A 14655-nucleotide genomic window follows, 5' to 3' on the forward strand; every position below is an offset into this window, starting at 1 on the left:
TATGTATCTAATATCTAAAACTAATCTTAAAAATAGGGGCACTTTCATTCATTTAACTTTACATTGAAGCTTCTTTTTAAAATACTTACCTTTTCCTTATGGAAAGCAGACCGGCGATCCTCCGCCCGCAGCTCCTGCTGTGGTTAGCAGATCAATGACGAATTTGGCTTCCTCCAATCATTGTGTGCCCACTTTGGCATTCAGCTTGTGGGGCCATGCAATGATTGGAGGAAGCTGGATTTGTCATTGTTGTGCTAACTACAGCGGGAGATGCGGGCGCAGGATCGCCAGTCTGTTTTCCATAAAGAAAGGTAAGTATTTTTAAAAATCAGCTTCATTGTAAAGTTTAACGAATGAAATTGCCCCTGTTTTTAAGATTAGTTTTAGATACTGGGCACTTATTTATTAAACTTTACAATCACTTTAAGAAGCAAATTTGAAGACTTCAATTGATAAATATGCTTAAGAAAAATAATTTGAAAAAAAGGTTATTCTGATGCATAAAGGTATTTCATAACAGAGATGAATGGAAACATATAATGCAATGCATTGAAAACCAATTTATAACTAAATTGCATTTTAAAGAAAATTAAAAGAAAAATAATGTGTAATCCAATATATTACTTTTATCTCATTTTTTTATTATCAAGTATCTGTATGACTGAATAAAATGTAATTTAAAAAAAAAAATATTCTGAATAATTTTATTTTTAAAACATATATATTTTTTGTTTTCATTTAATAGGGCTTTCAAGTGACTTTCTCCGATCTGGTCGTTATTCGTCACATACCATTAATGGAGGGTGGTCAGCCTGGACTTCATGGTCTCAATGTAGCCGTGACTGTAGTAGGGGTATTAGAAGTCGGAAGCGTGCTTGTAATAACCCAGAGCCAAAGTTTGGAGGGGTACCTTGTCTTGGTCCCTCCACTGAATATCAAGAATGCAATATATTGCCCTGTCCAGGTGAGTTTAAGTTCTATTATCTTTTTGTTAAAACATGTATTGTCTCCAACCCTTGTGCCATGTATATAATGTACCACTGAACTTCTTAAAAAGTTGGTGCTTTTTAAAGTAACAATAATGAAATAACAATGCTACTACTACTACTAGTAGTACTACTACTACTAATAATAAAAATAACCACAACAGAAGTGATATAAAAGGTTTTTTTTTTAATAAATAGCAGTATATAGCTAGATACAGTTAAACAAATATTAGTCTTAAAGGGACAGTCTACACAAGAATTGTTATTGTTTTAAAAGATAGATAATCCCTTTATTACACATTCCCCAGTTTTGCATAACCAACACAGTTATAATAATATACTTTTAACCTCTGTGATTATCTTGTATCTAAGCCTCTGCAAACTGCCCCTTTATTTCAGTTCTTTTGACAGACTTGCAGTTTAGCCAATCAGTGCCTGCTCCCAGATAACTTCACGTGCACGAGCACAGTGTTATCTATACGAAATACGTGAACTAACACCCTCTAGTGGTGAAAAACTGTTAAAATGCATTCTGAAAAGAGGTGGCCTTCAAGGTCTAAGAAATTAGCATATTAACCTCCTAGGTTAAGCTTTCAACTAAGAATACCAAGAGAACAAAGCAAAATTGGTGATAAAAGTAAATTGGAAAATTGTTTAAAATTACATGCTCTATCTGAATCATGAAAGTTTATTTTGGCCTAGACTGTCCCTTTAATAACATTTCTCAACATGTTTACCAGTAGAAGGCAACGATTGTGAGTTGAAGATATTTTGAAAGGGACATTATACTTTTCTACCATGAATACAAAACCGCAGCAATTAAGAATGTTTTAACATGATTTAAAAATATATTTAAATTGAATTTAGGACAACAGTATTGTTTGAGTACTTCTTGCTAAGGCTAACATGGAGAGGGACAAAACTCCCGATAAGAAAGAAATTCATGACAGGGATGTCTGTTTAAAAAGTGAAAAGTAGACGTGCACAAACAAAAAAATAGTTTTGTCCGAAATATTTGTTTCGAATTCTACAAACATTCGTTTTGGCCGAATTTCTCCCATGCAGGTATTCGGTTTGGACCAATATTGGATTTGGATTCATCACTATTATTTCAAATGGGAACAGCTACGATAGACAATTAATATTAACAACAACCTTACATTATAGAATTTGAACATATAAAAGAACCTATTTTACAATGTTAAAAAAAAACCATACAACTCCTGTATGGCTAAAATCCAGCATTTAGTGCCTGACCGCGGTCTCTAACATCAGTCATTAGTAATACTATAGCAGAATTGGACAGGGGATAATGGACAAATGAGATGGTAAGACCCCCTTTACATCATTACAAACACAGGAGCTTATTAACAAAACAAAATAACTCCTTCCCCCCATTCATGCACTTTTTTTTACGCCAAACGCCATGAATGAATGAATTTATTTCGTCAAGCAATCATTCATTTTTCATTTGTTTCGTACAATAATGTGTTAAACTGTTTGTATATAAAACAAGCCCAAATGCACATCTCTAAAAAAAAAGTAATACATTTTGAGATGCAGATAGAAAAAAGAAAACACTACGATTTTATATTAGTTTGGATTCATAAATGTAATTCTATAGGGGAAAAATAAATAGCATAGGGGAAAAATAAATAGCATTTTTATTTTACACAATTTATGTAGAAATGTATAATTATCTGTTTGCCACAAACTATTTTCTATTCCAATAATTACTGATAACAAAAGGTCTGAGAGTATTTTTCTAGCTTACCATACCCTAATGTCACAAATGTGTGACCTTACAAGTGTGTTGCTTTAAACTGCTTGCATTAAATGTATCTTGATTTTTTTTTCTAGACCTCACCTCCTACTCATTTTTTTTAAAGAATACAATACTGTTTTCTAGTTTTAATATTTGTTCATAGAAATGTAGGTTGTGTTAGTATGCTAAAAATACTATACATTTTTTGTGTCTTACATTTTCTAAAACCGCATCAGCTACATGCTTTTCTACATCTGTAGACATTAAAATGCTCATTAAAATAAAATATTATGTTTTATTTGAATACTGATGAAGAAAGCATTCTGTTGCTAAGAGTTTTGTCTATTCAAATGCATTCTGTTCATTCTGATTTGACATACATTTTGATTTTATGTGCTAACTGCATAATTGTAATTTAATTTGTCTTTACAAAATAGGACAGAAATTTGATCTGTGTTAGTATTTTGTGTCATGATTTTTTTTTTTTTTAATTTTGTGTCTTATCTTGTAAAAGAGCATCAATTGCATTACCTACTATATCTATAAATATCAAAATGCTCAATAAAATTAGCTTATTATAGTTGTATTTTTTGACAGTAAAAGTAAAACATATATTCAATTATGTTGCTATGATTTTTTTTTGTCCATTTAAATGTATTCTATTAGCTCATGAAATCAAAATGTATGTCAAGTCAGGATCAATGGCATAATTGCAGTTTAATTGGTCTTTACAACACGATGAAAAGCAACAGTTAGCACACTTCCAATTCCAATAAATGATGACAGCAAGGATGAAATTTAGCCATGTTATTAAAATAGGAGTGTCTGTGTATATGTTACATTTTAATGGGAACATGAAAGGACCAAATTTAGCCTCATTTCTCAAAGAAGAGAAACCAAATAGCAGTGTAAATACATTGGCTTAAAAAGGTCCAGATTGTGTGCACAGAACTTTTTAAGTGAATTGTTTATTTAAATGTATTAGAGTAGGACTCACCTTTGGGGTTTGCCTTTATAGGAACAGTTGAGCTTCCGTGCTTTGGCCAAAATATGATTTTGAAGTCCTCCTTTTCCTATGAGATTGGGGCTTGCGTGAAGGTGTTTATTTTTTGTCTTGTTTATAAAACATTGAAAGGTTTTGCAATTATTTACCTTCTTCTTTATGAATTTTAGCTCTAGCTATTAATTATAATTATCACTAACTTTGTTATAGTTACATATAAAAATAAATATTTAAATAATCAAACCAAATAATGAATCAAAAAATGGGGTTTTCTTTTATTCTATCTGCAAGCAGTCATTTTCCACTTTATCAAAATGCAACTGTTTTTCAAAATGTCTCTCCCACTGTCAATGATCTTTTTTCATTATTTGCATTGATTGTAATCTTTCACTGGAAATAGGCCAATGCTATAATGTATACAATGCTATTAACAGTAACAATAAACAGCTGTGAGACTTTTGTTGGAGTGATAGTTATAGCTTTTATTTTCCAAGTACCTAACTGCCACTCCAACAGGGCAGATATAATAAAAATACAATTTCATATTAGGGCATCCCATAATTCTAGTTTGTATATATTATAGGGAGTTAAAAAACTAATTTGCGTTACTCCATCTAAATGTTAATCATAAATGTCAATGGATAGCAGATAGCAAAGAAAACAAAACAGAAAAGAAAAAGTGTCACAATTAATAAAGTAAGAAGTAAATCAAGTTAACCCTTAGTAGGTCACTTAAATGTACTGTGGATATGAACTTCCATAAAAAGATTGTGATACCAAACATAGCAATCATTATCTCCAGATAATTACATTCATTACAACAATATATGTTTCTCTACAATTGTTGTGGTTTTTATATAACTTAAATGTATAAGAAACATAAAAAAAGTTTTCCAGCTTCTAAATTACTATTGTATTGTTTTTTAGTGCATCATTCAGGATGGGTAGCATTTGCTTATTTATTTAACCCACTTATTGTGTTGTAATATTTTTCTGGCTGTCCATCCAACAAAGCATTTTTTTTCAAGATTTTTGGTAGGAGGTGGTATAAGCTGCACTGCATGTCCTACTTAAAAATAGTAGCGCGCACCTATACTCATATCATACGGTATTAATGAAGATGCAGTTAGCTATAAATGTATGCATCTGCTTTTAACGCATTTATTGTCTCTTGAAAAAAAATATTATATAAATGCTCCTTGGAGGCAAATCTAGGGGGTACGTAAATCTCTTTCTCCCCGGATGGAGGGACCATCTCTAAAGAGCTAACAGTCTACATTTACATAATTCCAGTTCTATGCTTCAGCAAAATGTTTTCCTTTTTGTTTTCCCTAACAACAGAAGTATACTTGTTGATGCTTCTCTCTTCTATTATTGTTTAACCATTTTTAATTCACTTTTTCTTCATTTTTTACAGTTGATGGAGGTTGGTCCTGTTGGTCATCTTGGTCTAAATGTTCGGCAACATGTGGAGGGGGACATTATATGAGGACTCGTTCATGTAGCAATCCAGCTCCAGGATATGGAGGAGATATTTGCCTTGGGCTTCACACTGAAGAGGCACTTTGCAACACACAGTCTTGTCCAGGTATATCAAGTACAGATATCTAGTTATACAGTAGATCAGGGGTGACCATACTTTACTGAGACTATTTTGTGAAGATTGCCACTAATTATGCATGTGAAAAGCATAAGAAAATCTAATCTTCCATGTAAAATTTAACACAGGAACTAATATTGTTGTGCTGAATTATCCTTTTTTTTAATTTAAATTAAGGAAAATATATTTGTAGATTTTATTCTACAGGACATGAAACCCATAATTTTTCTTTTATGATTCATAGAACATGCAATTTAAACAACTTTCCAATTTACTTCTATGAATTTCTTTGTATCATTTGTTGCAAAGCATACCTAGGAACAATTATAAGCAGCTATGTGTTACTGGGGGCTAGATGCTAATTGGTGGGTGTCGCTGGCACACCATATGTGTTCCAACTATCTCCCAGTGCATTGCTGCTCCTTCAACAAAAGATACCAACAAAATTAAGCAAATTTTATCATTATAATAGCAAATATCAAAGTTGTTTAAAATGGCATGCTCTATCTGTATAATAAAAAAAAGGTTTTAGGTATCATCATGTCCCTTTAACTTGAAGAGGCCATATTATCACTATTGGCTAAGAAGGAAATGAAAATCCTGCTTATTAGCAAGTATAGTTCTGGTAGATCGAGATCTAATATTTGGCACATCGGTAATAGACAAATGGAGTGTGTGTGAGAGAGAGAGAGAGAGAGAGAGAGAGAGAGAGAGAGAGAGAGAGAGAGAGAGATTGTTTTTTTCTTTTTTTTATTTTTTTTTATTGAGGTTTAGTTAAAGGCATATATAGAACATCATAACAAATTCTTATGTCACATGAAATAAGGCTTCAATGTTACAGGAATAATAAAATAGACATGAAAGAGACGTATAGCCAACAAGTTACATAGCTTGCAAACATTATACAGATAGGGTGTTAATCCATCAGAAACCTTCTATATGACATTATAAATTACTTTTGGGCCAACAAAAGCAACAGGTAGTAATAAAGTGAAAGAAGGAAATTGTAACTAAGGAGACCACTTTTGGATCTCATTAATAAACCTCGAATTTTTTAATTTGTAGAATAGTTAGTAATTAGTGTTGGAAGCAATAATAAGAGTAAATATATAAACTTGCTGTGTAAATAGTGTGGTAAAGTATGTAGGTATAAATAGTTAGAGTATGGCATAGACAAGATAAGCCATATAAGCGTGTAGCAACTTACTTGTGATGAATAGGGTAGTTAAAGTATAGTCAAAGATATAATGCTATATGAAATGTAAAATGATAGACACTTCCTATAGTGATAGACAGAATCTGTAGTGGAGTGTGTTAATATAATATTTGCATCCTGTAACAAAAGATGAAGCCTGAGATGGTATATTCAAGCTAGTACCTTGGTTGGGGCTACCAAATGCAGTGTGAGGAGCAAATATATAGATGGGAGACAACAGTGATCAGACCTGCTGATCCGGATGGTCTTACAAACTTTCCACTTAAATATGATAATGGGATTAAGGCTTAGGAAATGAGAAAGCAGTAGGTAGATTGCGGTATACACAAGACAAACCGCGTATTGAGCCCCTCGCAAATAGAGGGTACATTATTGTAGGTGGGGGGGAGGTGAAATGAAATATATAAGGTAGCCAATATTCCTGATGTACCAAATATTGGCTCCAAAAAAGGTTATTTGTCTGTAGAGCTATTTTTATACATAGATATGGAATTCCCTAAATGGGTATTTAAGACCTTTTAGGCTTGATTAAATATATAGGAAATGTTTAGGAGAGTGTATAAATTTGGTTTGTGAGAAAAGGCGGAATCATTATAATATTTAAGAAATATGGTGGAATGTATAAGGATAATGGTGTGATGAGGGCAAGAGAGACACAAAGATGACCCTTCTAAGTTAGGAGGCATATTTCACTGGGACGGGGGGGGGGGGGGGGGAGTGGTATGCAGAACATAGAGAATAAAAAAACTAAATTTAGGTAAGGGTCCATCCTGCTCTAAAAGAAAGGGCATCCTGGAGAGACTAAGGTCATAACATAGAATAGGTATTAGTTAGCAGTACTGTTGTAGCTCTCTTATATATATATGTAATTATAAGTACCATTGATAGTGCAGAAGTATGTCATGGTTACATAATAGTTACAGATAGGTAAGCAAGGTCACATCAATAACTTTAACACAGGGTAAGCCATTAGACCAATATTCATATACACATAAACACCTTCTACAGGGGGTAGAAATTAATCAGCAGTATGGTTATAGCGCTCCCAAGCTGCAGTCACACATAAGTGTTGCAAAATTTACATAGGTTTGCTATGGTTTTACAGCGTTTGTAGGTAGGATACTAGGGGAAGATCTAGATGTTGAGCTTATAGCAATAAATTAGGGCTTTGCTTATGTACATTGATATGTAATGTGGCGTAGGGCTGTATCTGGAGCTCTGCTATGGAGCTATAAATTTGTTAAAAAAAAAAGGCATCTCGCTACCCCGGCCGCTGGCAGCGCGATGACATGCTCACAGATCTCACCCCACAACCTTGCATTGTCTAGCAAGATAGAAGCCCACAAACATGTAGAAGTATGTAATAAGGCAATTGGATTCTGTGTCCCAGAAGGTGTAGATAATAAGAAGCATGCAGAAACTTTGTCGTACAAGCATTGCTGTCATCTTGTGAGACACATTAGTTGGCATACATTAAACAAAGCTTGGTGTGTCGTCTAAGTAATGTGTTGTCAAGATACCTAAACAGACTATACAGGAGAGTATCCATAGCATGTGAACTTGCCTGTGCCCATGTCTAAGACAGAGGTAAATTGTTTATGCGGAGATAGAAAAACTGCAGTTCCACAATAATTTTTAAATCCTGTGAGAGAAAAAAAGTAACCAAAACAAGCATCAAGCATGCATACTAATAATCTATAAGAAAACAAGTGGCAAAACGTAAGGAAGACAAACAAGGCTAATAAGTCACCAGGGTCTCTCAACTTGTAGGCTGCAACTGAAGACAGGCTGGACCAATGACCAAGGAAAATAGGGTTTGGGAATAACTGCAATAGTAGCGATAGGTTTCTCTAGCCAATGCCTCTAAGAATCGCCAACTCTCCGTCTGGCAGCAGACACTGCGTGAATGTGGAGACTGTGTTCCGCTTAGCCACAGGTACTTCTAATCTTAGCAATGGCCGCCATACCGGGACTGAAGGTAAGTTCTGAGGAGCCCCACACTGCTGCGACTGAACACCTCCCAAAGGGCTCTGCTCCGGGTTGTCACCAACACATAGTCCGTGTGCCCCATAGGAGTTCCAGGAGAGTGGCTGAGGGGCTAAGATGATGCGCAGGATTCCTACTTTCATTTGCCCGCCATTGCACTGCGGTGCATCAAACAATGGCGCTGTTCCGGGTCTGGTATCAAGCTTGTTTGCTCCCAAGCCATACCGCTCAGTAGTGGCTCCTGGAACTGCACTGTTGCTCTGCTCAGCTTGCTCTTGCGTGAGGCGGTATGAAGGAAACTTCTCCGAGGCTGGCTTTAAAGATGGCGGCTGGTGGGGGACAATTGCATCTGGTGTCCGGAGCTCCATGTAAGTGGTTAGGGTAGCGGGAGAGGCAGATTGAGCAGTGGAAGGCTTGAAAGCTTTGTCCACTGCTTCTAGGAGAGCTGCATTGTGATGATTGAGCAGTTCCTTTATCTGGGTGAGAAGGAGCGCGGCCATGTTTCCACACGCTCAGCATACAAGCGGGAGTCAGAAGACTGGAGTTATAGGGCTATTCAGTAAAGTATAGGTTCCCCACAGGCAGTAGGCAGATAGAATTCCATAAAAGTAGCTGAGTAGGTTTTAAAAAGTGTTTTGAAACCATTAAGATCGTTGTAATTAACAGGAGCTCTTGAAAAGTGCGGCTTGCTTCGTTGATAGCTGGCTCCGCCCCCGAGATTGTTTTTTTCAATCACTGTTTACAATTTTTCTTACAATTTTGGAGAGTATCTGCTGTAGTTATGAGAGTTGAAAAAAATCATCCGTTTTTATTCAATTCAGACTGTGCCGAAGGCACTCAGATTTGTACAAAATGTTGAAATATGTTGAATAATTTATCACCTATCATTTTTTTTGAAAATTTCTTTTTATTGAGGTAGCAATGGCACATTGTTACAAGCACGGTATACACAAGGTATCACTAAAGTTTACAATACAGTGAACACTGTTTCATAGAATAACGGTACATTACAATCTTATATACCAAACTTTTCTGCTCCTCATTTTGTATTTAAACCTCTGTGTGTCCTCAATGACAATCCAACCCTCTGGCGGGATCACACTCTCCAAGGTACAGAGAGGACACCGCTAATAATCATAGTTAGCGTTAATTAACATCAGACAAAGTAATATTAATAAAAGTGTTGTCACAGAACAAGCTTCAGATATCTTTATATGTCTAGTAGGATAACAACAATTAAACATTTTTGTAATAAAGATAGTACTGAAAAAACTGTTAGCTAAACAATCATCAAACATCGTGGAGAGCTCAGTGGAACCATAAGAACATGCTGACCATAGATATCGTAAAACATATAAGAAAACAGAGCACATTTCGCCATGTTATGACCCGAAGAGCCTTTTTACCTGGATGGGGGAAAAACTTAATCAGAGGTTCTTTGGGCTGGGCAGAGACTACTAAACTCTGCCAAAGCAGAACAATGTGGAGGATAAATCCCTAACCGCACAAGGGAAATGAGGGGGGGGGGGCGGAGGGGGGGCGGAGGTTATGCTAATGGAAATGTTTCCCACCACTACTAACAGAAATAATAAAAAAGTAAACAGAACTTGCGATTATATATAGCATATACCTGGCATAGACACATTATGCGTAGTGGAACACCAGAGGTGAATGGGGAGAAAGGGAGACCATTGGAGGTACTAATCACGAGAACAGTAGTAAACGTGTAACATGTAGGATTAGTGCAAGTCTGTAGAGATATATAGTAGATACTCATAATCAGCACTGTAAGCTTAAACAGTCCTTCTAAAAACTGTTAGGTATCTAATGAAGTCAGTCTAGCGCAAAGGGTGTGAACTTGCATGAAGCTTTATCTTGAACACCTAGCTGTGTTGAGGACACACAGTAAATGCGGTAGATGTATGTAATTATAGAGGCATGGGTCTCTCCATGGTCTAGAGATACAAAATAGAGTTATCTAAGTGTTAAACAGGTTTAGTTCAGACAGAAAGTGGTATTCTAGGAGACCTATACATATATTCACAGCCTTTACCTGTTTGCTATAAAAGATATACATACAATATAATACTGCACCAGCCCAATAATACCCTTTAAACATTATTATGGAATTAGGTACAGGCCAGGTGTTAACCTTGCACATATGCTCAAACCACACAGTGGGCAAAGTAAGCTAGTATGCATTAAATGGGAATGTTATTCCTTAATCAACAGAGGAATGTTAGAGAGAGGCTCAAGCTGTATAGATTTGTATAGGCATGTCCTAGTACAGAGACACCCTTAACAAAAAGGTTACTTAAACTAGTACTAATGGTTATGTGCTAAATTATGTTCAGACTTGGTAAGAGAGACCTGCTCTACTTTAGACCACATAGCTTCATATATACAATGTCCCCCCCCCCAAAAGCAAGATCTAATGTATGAAAAGTAAAGAGATATGTCTACAGGTCTACTTCTACAATAAACGCACATTCAAAAACTTTTAGCATCTATTGCTGAGGCAGGCCAGCTATAACACATAAAGAATAACATTTTTAGAGATCTATTTAAGATATAATCAAGTATCTGTTAGCGTTAGCTTAGCACAGACGTATGTGTATTAAACTAAATCCTGACCTCCTCACTGTATGAATCTTGGACTTAGAGATACAATGGAGAGCAGCCCATGTGTTAAACATATCAAATTACTCTAAGACCCATGGTAAGAGGAGAATATCATGAACTGTAGAGTCTCTATAAGGAGAGTATACACAAATGAATGAGGCTATTTTCTTCAACATAAGCTCTTCTCAATGCTAGAAGGATCACTCCTGAACTAACTCCTAACTAGTTTTACATGACTTAAATGGGGGAATCTAGCAGTATTAATGGCTGCTTAAATCCTGAAAATATTGGAATCTTATCAGGAGTTCTTTTGTACCTCAAAGTAGGAGGGAAAAGCAAAATGAAATAAAAAGTGGGCTACTAATAGTAGGGAGTCACCTCTAGTGACAAACCTCCCTAGACTAAACAAGCATGTGGTAGCAAATTCTGAGGTTTAAGCTTTATCTTTATAGGGAGCCTCAATCAATACTATAACGTTTGCTAACACTTTCATAACTTATATATGCTCTGGTATGATAATATTAATCAACAGTATTCTCCTCACCAGAAAAACAAAACCACTTCCCATATGAGGCTAATATAAGCTTCCCCAGAAAAATAAAACAAGAGCAGAATAGTAGCAATCATACAACAGCTTATCAGATCTTGCGATCGTCATTTAGAAGTAGGAGGAAAGCAAAACTGGCCTTGCTAAAAAAAATGTTGTCACTATTACCCATTCGCCAATCTGGATGTGAACTTTAAAGGGAGCAATGAAGCATAAACAGCTCTCAAAACATTTAGGGAGGGAGCACAGCTGGGCACATAAAACCAGCTGAGATATAATCCCCTGTGTAGTGAACCACGTACTAGCAGTGTCACATGACGCCCCGTTCGCCTTCAGATCAATCAGAGCAAACAGGCAAATAACAGAGTCCAGAGAGGAGTGTGATCCTGCCGTTAGTAGCTTGTCAGAAGAGCTTAGGCGTTGTTAAATAGCCCCAATCTGCTGGTTACAGCTATCGTAGTCATTCTGTGTGGAAACTGCTTCCTGAGGAATAGACAGTCCTCCACAGGCACTCTTGGGAGCAAAGTCAAAATCACTCACAGTAGTTATCTGTTCCATAGGTACACTTAGATGCACTCTGGTTTTAGACAAAGTGGCATTTCCTCCACCTCCTTCATCTTTAGGTTTTTCACACTGTGCAGCTGAGGAATCCACAAGGAATATAAGGAGATAAAATCAAGCAGCAATCTGACTTTTAAACTCTTGCAAAAGAAACTGAATAGCAGCAAACACCTCCTCCTGATTTACAGCCATATCAAGGCTGTATTACCCATATATAATGGTATATATATATTGGAGTGAAACTGTCATCTGCATGGTGAAGTTGCAGAGCCTTTACACGCAACATGCTGTGAGGTGTGTCTTCATCTAAGGCCCCTTATCAAAACCGCATGGCTGCTCAAATGGCTCCCAAATTGCTGCCCAAAAACTGCTGTGCTTGTAAGAGGATCCAGTGCACTGTTCAGTGTGTGTTGGCTTTCTTGCTGGAAGTATTCAGCTATGCTGGCCTCCAAGTCCTTATAAAAACCTTCTTCTGCTTGCCAGAGCGCCTGGATCCAAGATGGAGCTGCACATAAGCCTGATGCTACCTCTTAGCAGCTAACGTGCCCAGTCGCTCTAGCCTGCTGATCTGTCATCTGTTTCACAGCTTGACCAGAGTTTCCTCTGAGAGTACAAGTGCTCAGCATAAAAGGATCACCTATTTTTTGGCACTTTCAATGCATTTTGGCTGCAGGCTGCACGGAGCTCTCTATTCATGCGGCCATCACGGTTGCTGGTTCGGAAGTGACCTCACCAATCATTTTTTATTTTGTTCTCAGTAGGGACAGTGTTCCCTCCAAGGCCAGTTTTGTGTTCGGCCCAGCAGCAAAACAGTTAATTAGGTAACCACACCCTTCAATTAGCAAACACTGTAAGGTATGGTTCTCTTACTAACTGTTGCTGGGCTTCACACAAAACTGGCCTTAAAGGGAACATTGAAAGTGGACCTACTCAACAGAGGGCCCATGTACAAAAAAAATTTTGGACCTCACAAAGCTAACTCAGCAGCAATAGTAATAATATACATGCTACTCTGTATAATTATTTTGAGAATATAAAGACAGACATACAGATAGCTAGATAGCTGGATAGATAGATAAATAAAAGGCTCCCCTGTATTAGGTTTGTACACATTCTATAAATACCTATGACTTGACTGACTGTTATGAGACCCCAGCACTTGAGTCCTGGTGCAACTGCAACTGCTGCCCCAGTGGTAGTTCCGCCCCTGCTTGATCTTAAATAGTGTATATTGTGAGATTAATATCAGCATATAAACATCATTGTATATGCTAGAACAGTAGGAAATTAGCAAATTTCCAGTAACCCTGATAGTTTATTTTATATGATGTCAGCTTTTCCTCGGTGATACAAAATCATATGTAATCTTGAAAGGTTAGATAAAAATTAGATAGAAATTACTAAAATAATATGAAAACTTCTCCCTGAGTGTTTGTAAAGAGTTTGAAATGTAAATGAGAGCATAAAATGGGTTTAAAGAAACAGCAATATTACTAAATTTGTATTTTTAAGACAAAAATGAAAATATTGCAGTTTTTAAAAATTCTGTAATCTTGACTTCAATAATTCTTGGTCTTCTAAAATAGAGCAAGAGTTTTCAAAACTCAAATCCCCAGTATGGACTGAGAGGTCAGATTTTAAACGTATCTTTGAGCAGTTGTGTTAAATCAGATTGCCTGACATCAGCGCTGTTGGCGCTCTACAAATACCTGATAATAATAATAATAATAATAATTATGACTTATACATCTGTGCTCAAAGAAAGCTCTTTCAAAAACCTCAATGGGCTCAGAACTGGAATTATGAAATACTGTAGTAAAAGTATCACCTACTAGTACAAGTTACTTGCAAGACTGTAACAGGAAACATATATAAGTTCTATATACAAATCTTTAGTATTATTGTGCAAAACTTCATAAGTAAAGAAATTACCCAGAGTATTTAAAGAAATAGTTTATGTATTAATTCCTAGAAAAAAAATATATAAAGCAAATTTAAGAGCCAATGATAAAATATCATTGAAAGTTAGACAATTTACAAAGTCATAGTTATAGTAACAGAAGTAACGATACACAAACGTTTCTATAGGTAGAGGCATTTATTAAACTTCATTAAAGGGAGATGAAACCCAACATTTTTCTCTATGATACAGATAGTGCATGCAATAAAAAACAATAACTTTTAATTTATTTCTATTCATAACGTTTCTTTGTTCTTTTACTATCTTTTTTTGAAAAGCAGGGACGTAAGCACAGGAGTGTGCATGTGCCTGGAGCCCTATATGACAGCAGTTTTGTAACAATGTTATCCATTTTTAAAGGGACAGTCTACACCAGAATATATAAGGCTAGATTTAGAGTTTTGCGGCC

The 14655-nt window shown here is 36.0% G+C and overlaps 1 protein-coding gene across 1 annotated transcript in view; it reads left to right on the forward strand.

The window, feature by feature from the left end:
- Window positions 1-14655, forward strand: part of SEMA5A (semaphorin 5A) — a 1142184-nt gene that overhangs the window by 1060508 nt on the left and 67021 nt on the right. Inside the window, exons 21-22 of the mRNA XM_053715801.1 lie at window positions 746-964; window positions 5172-5342. Coding sequence (XP_053571776.1) covers window positions 746-964; window positions 5172-5342 — 390 coding nt within the window. The remainder of the gene's footprint in view (window positions 1-745; window positions 965-5171; window positions 5343-14655) is intronic.

The sequence above is a fragment of the Bombina bombina genome, chromosome 5 (assembly GCF_027579735.1).
Source record: "Bombina bombina isolate aBomBom1 chromosome 5, aBomBom1.pri, whole genome shotgun sequence".
Lineage (NCBI taxonomy): Eukaryota > Metazoa > Chordata > Amphibia > Anura > Bombinatoridae > Bombina > Bombina bombina.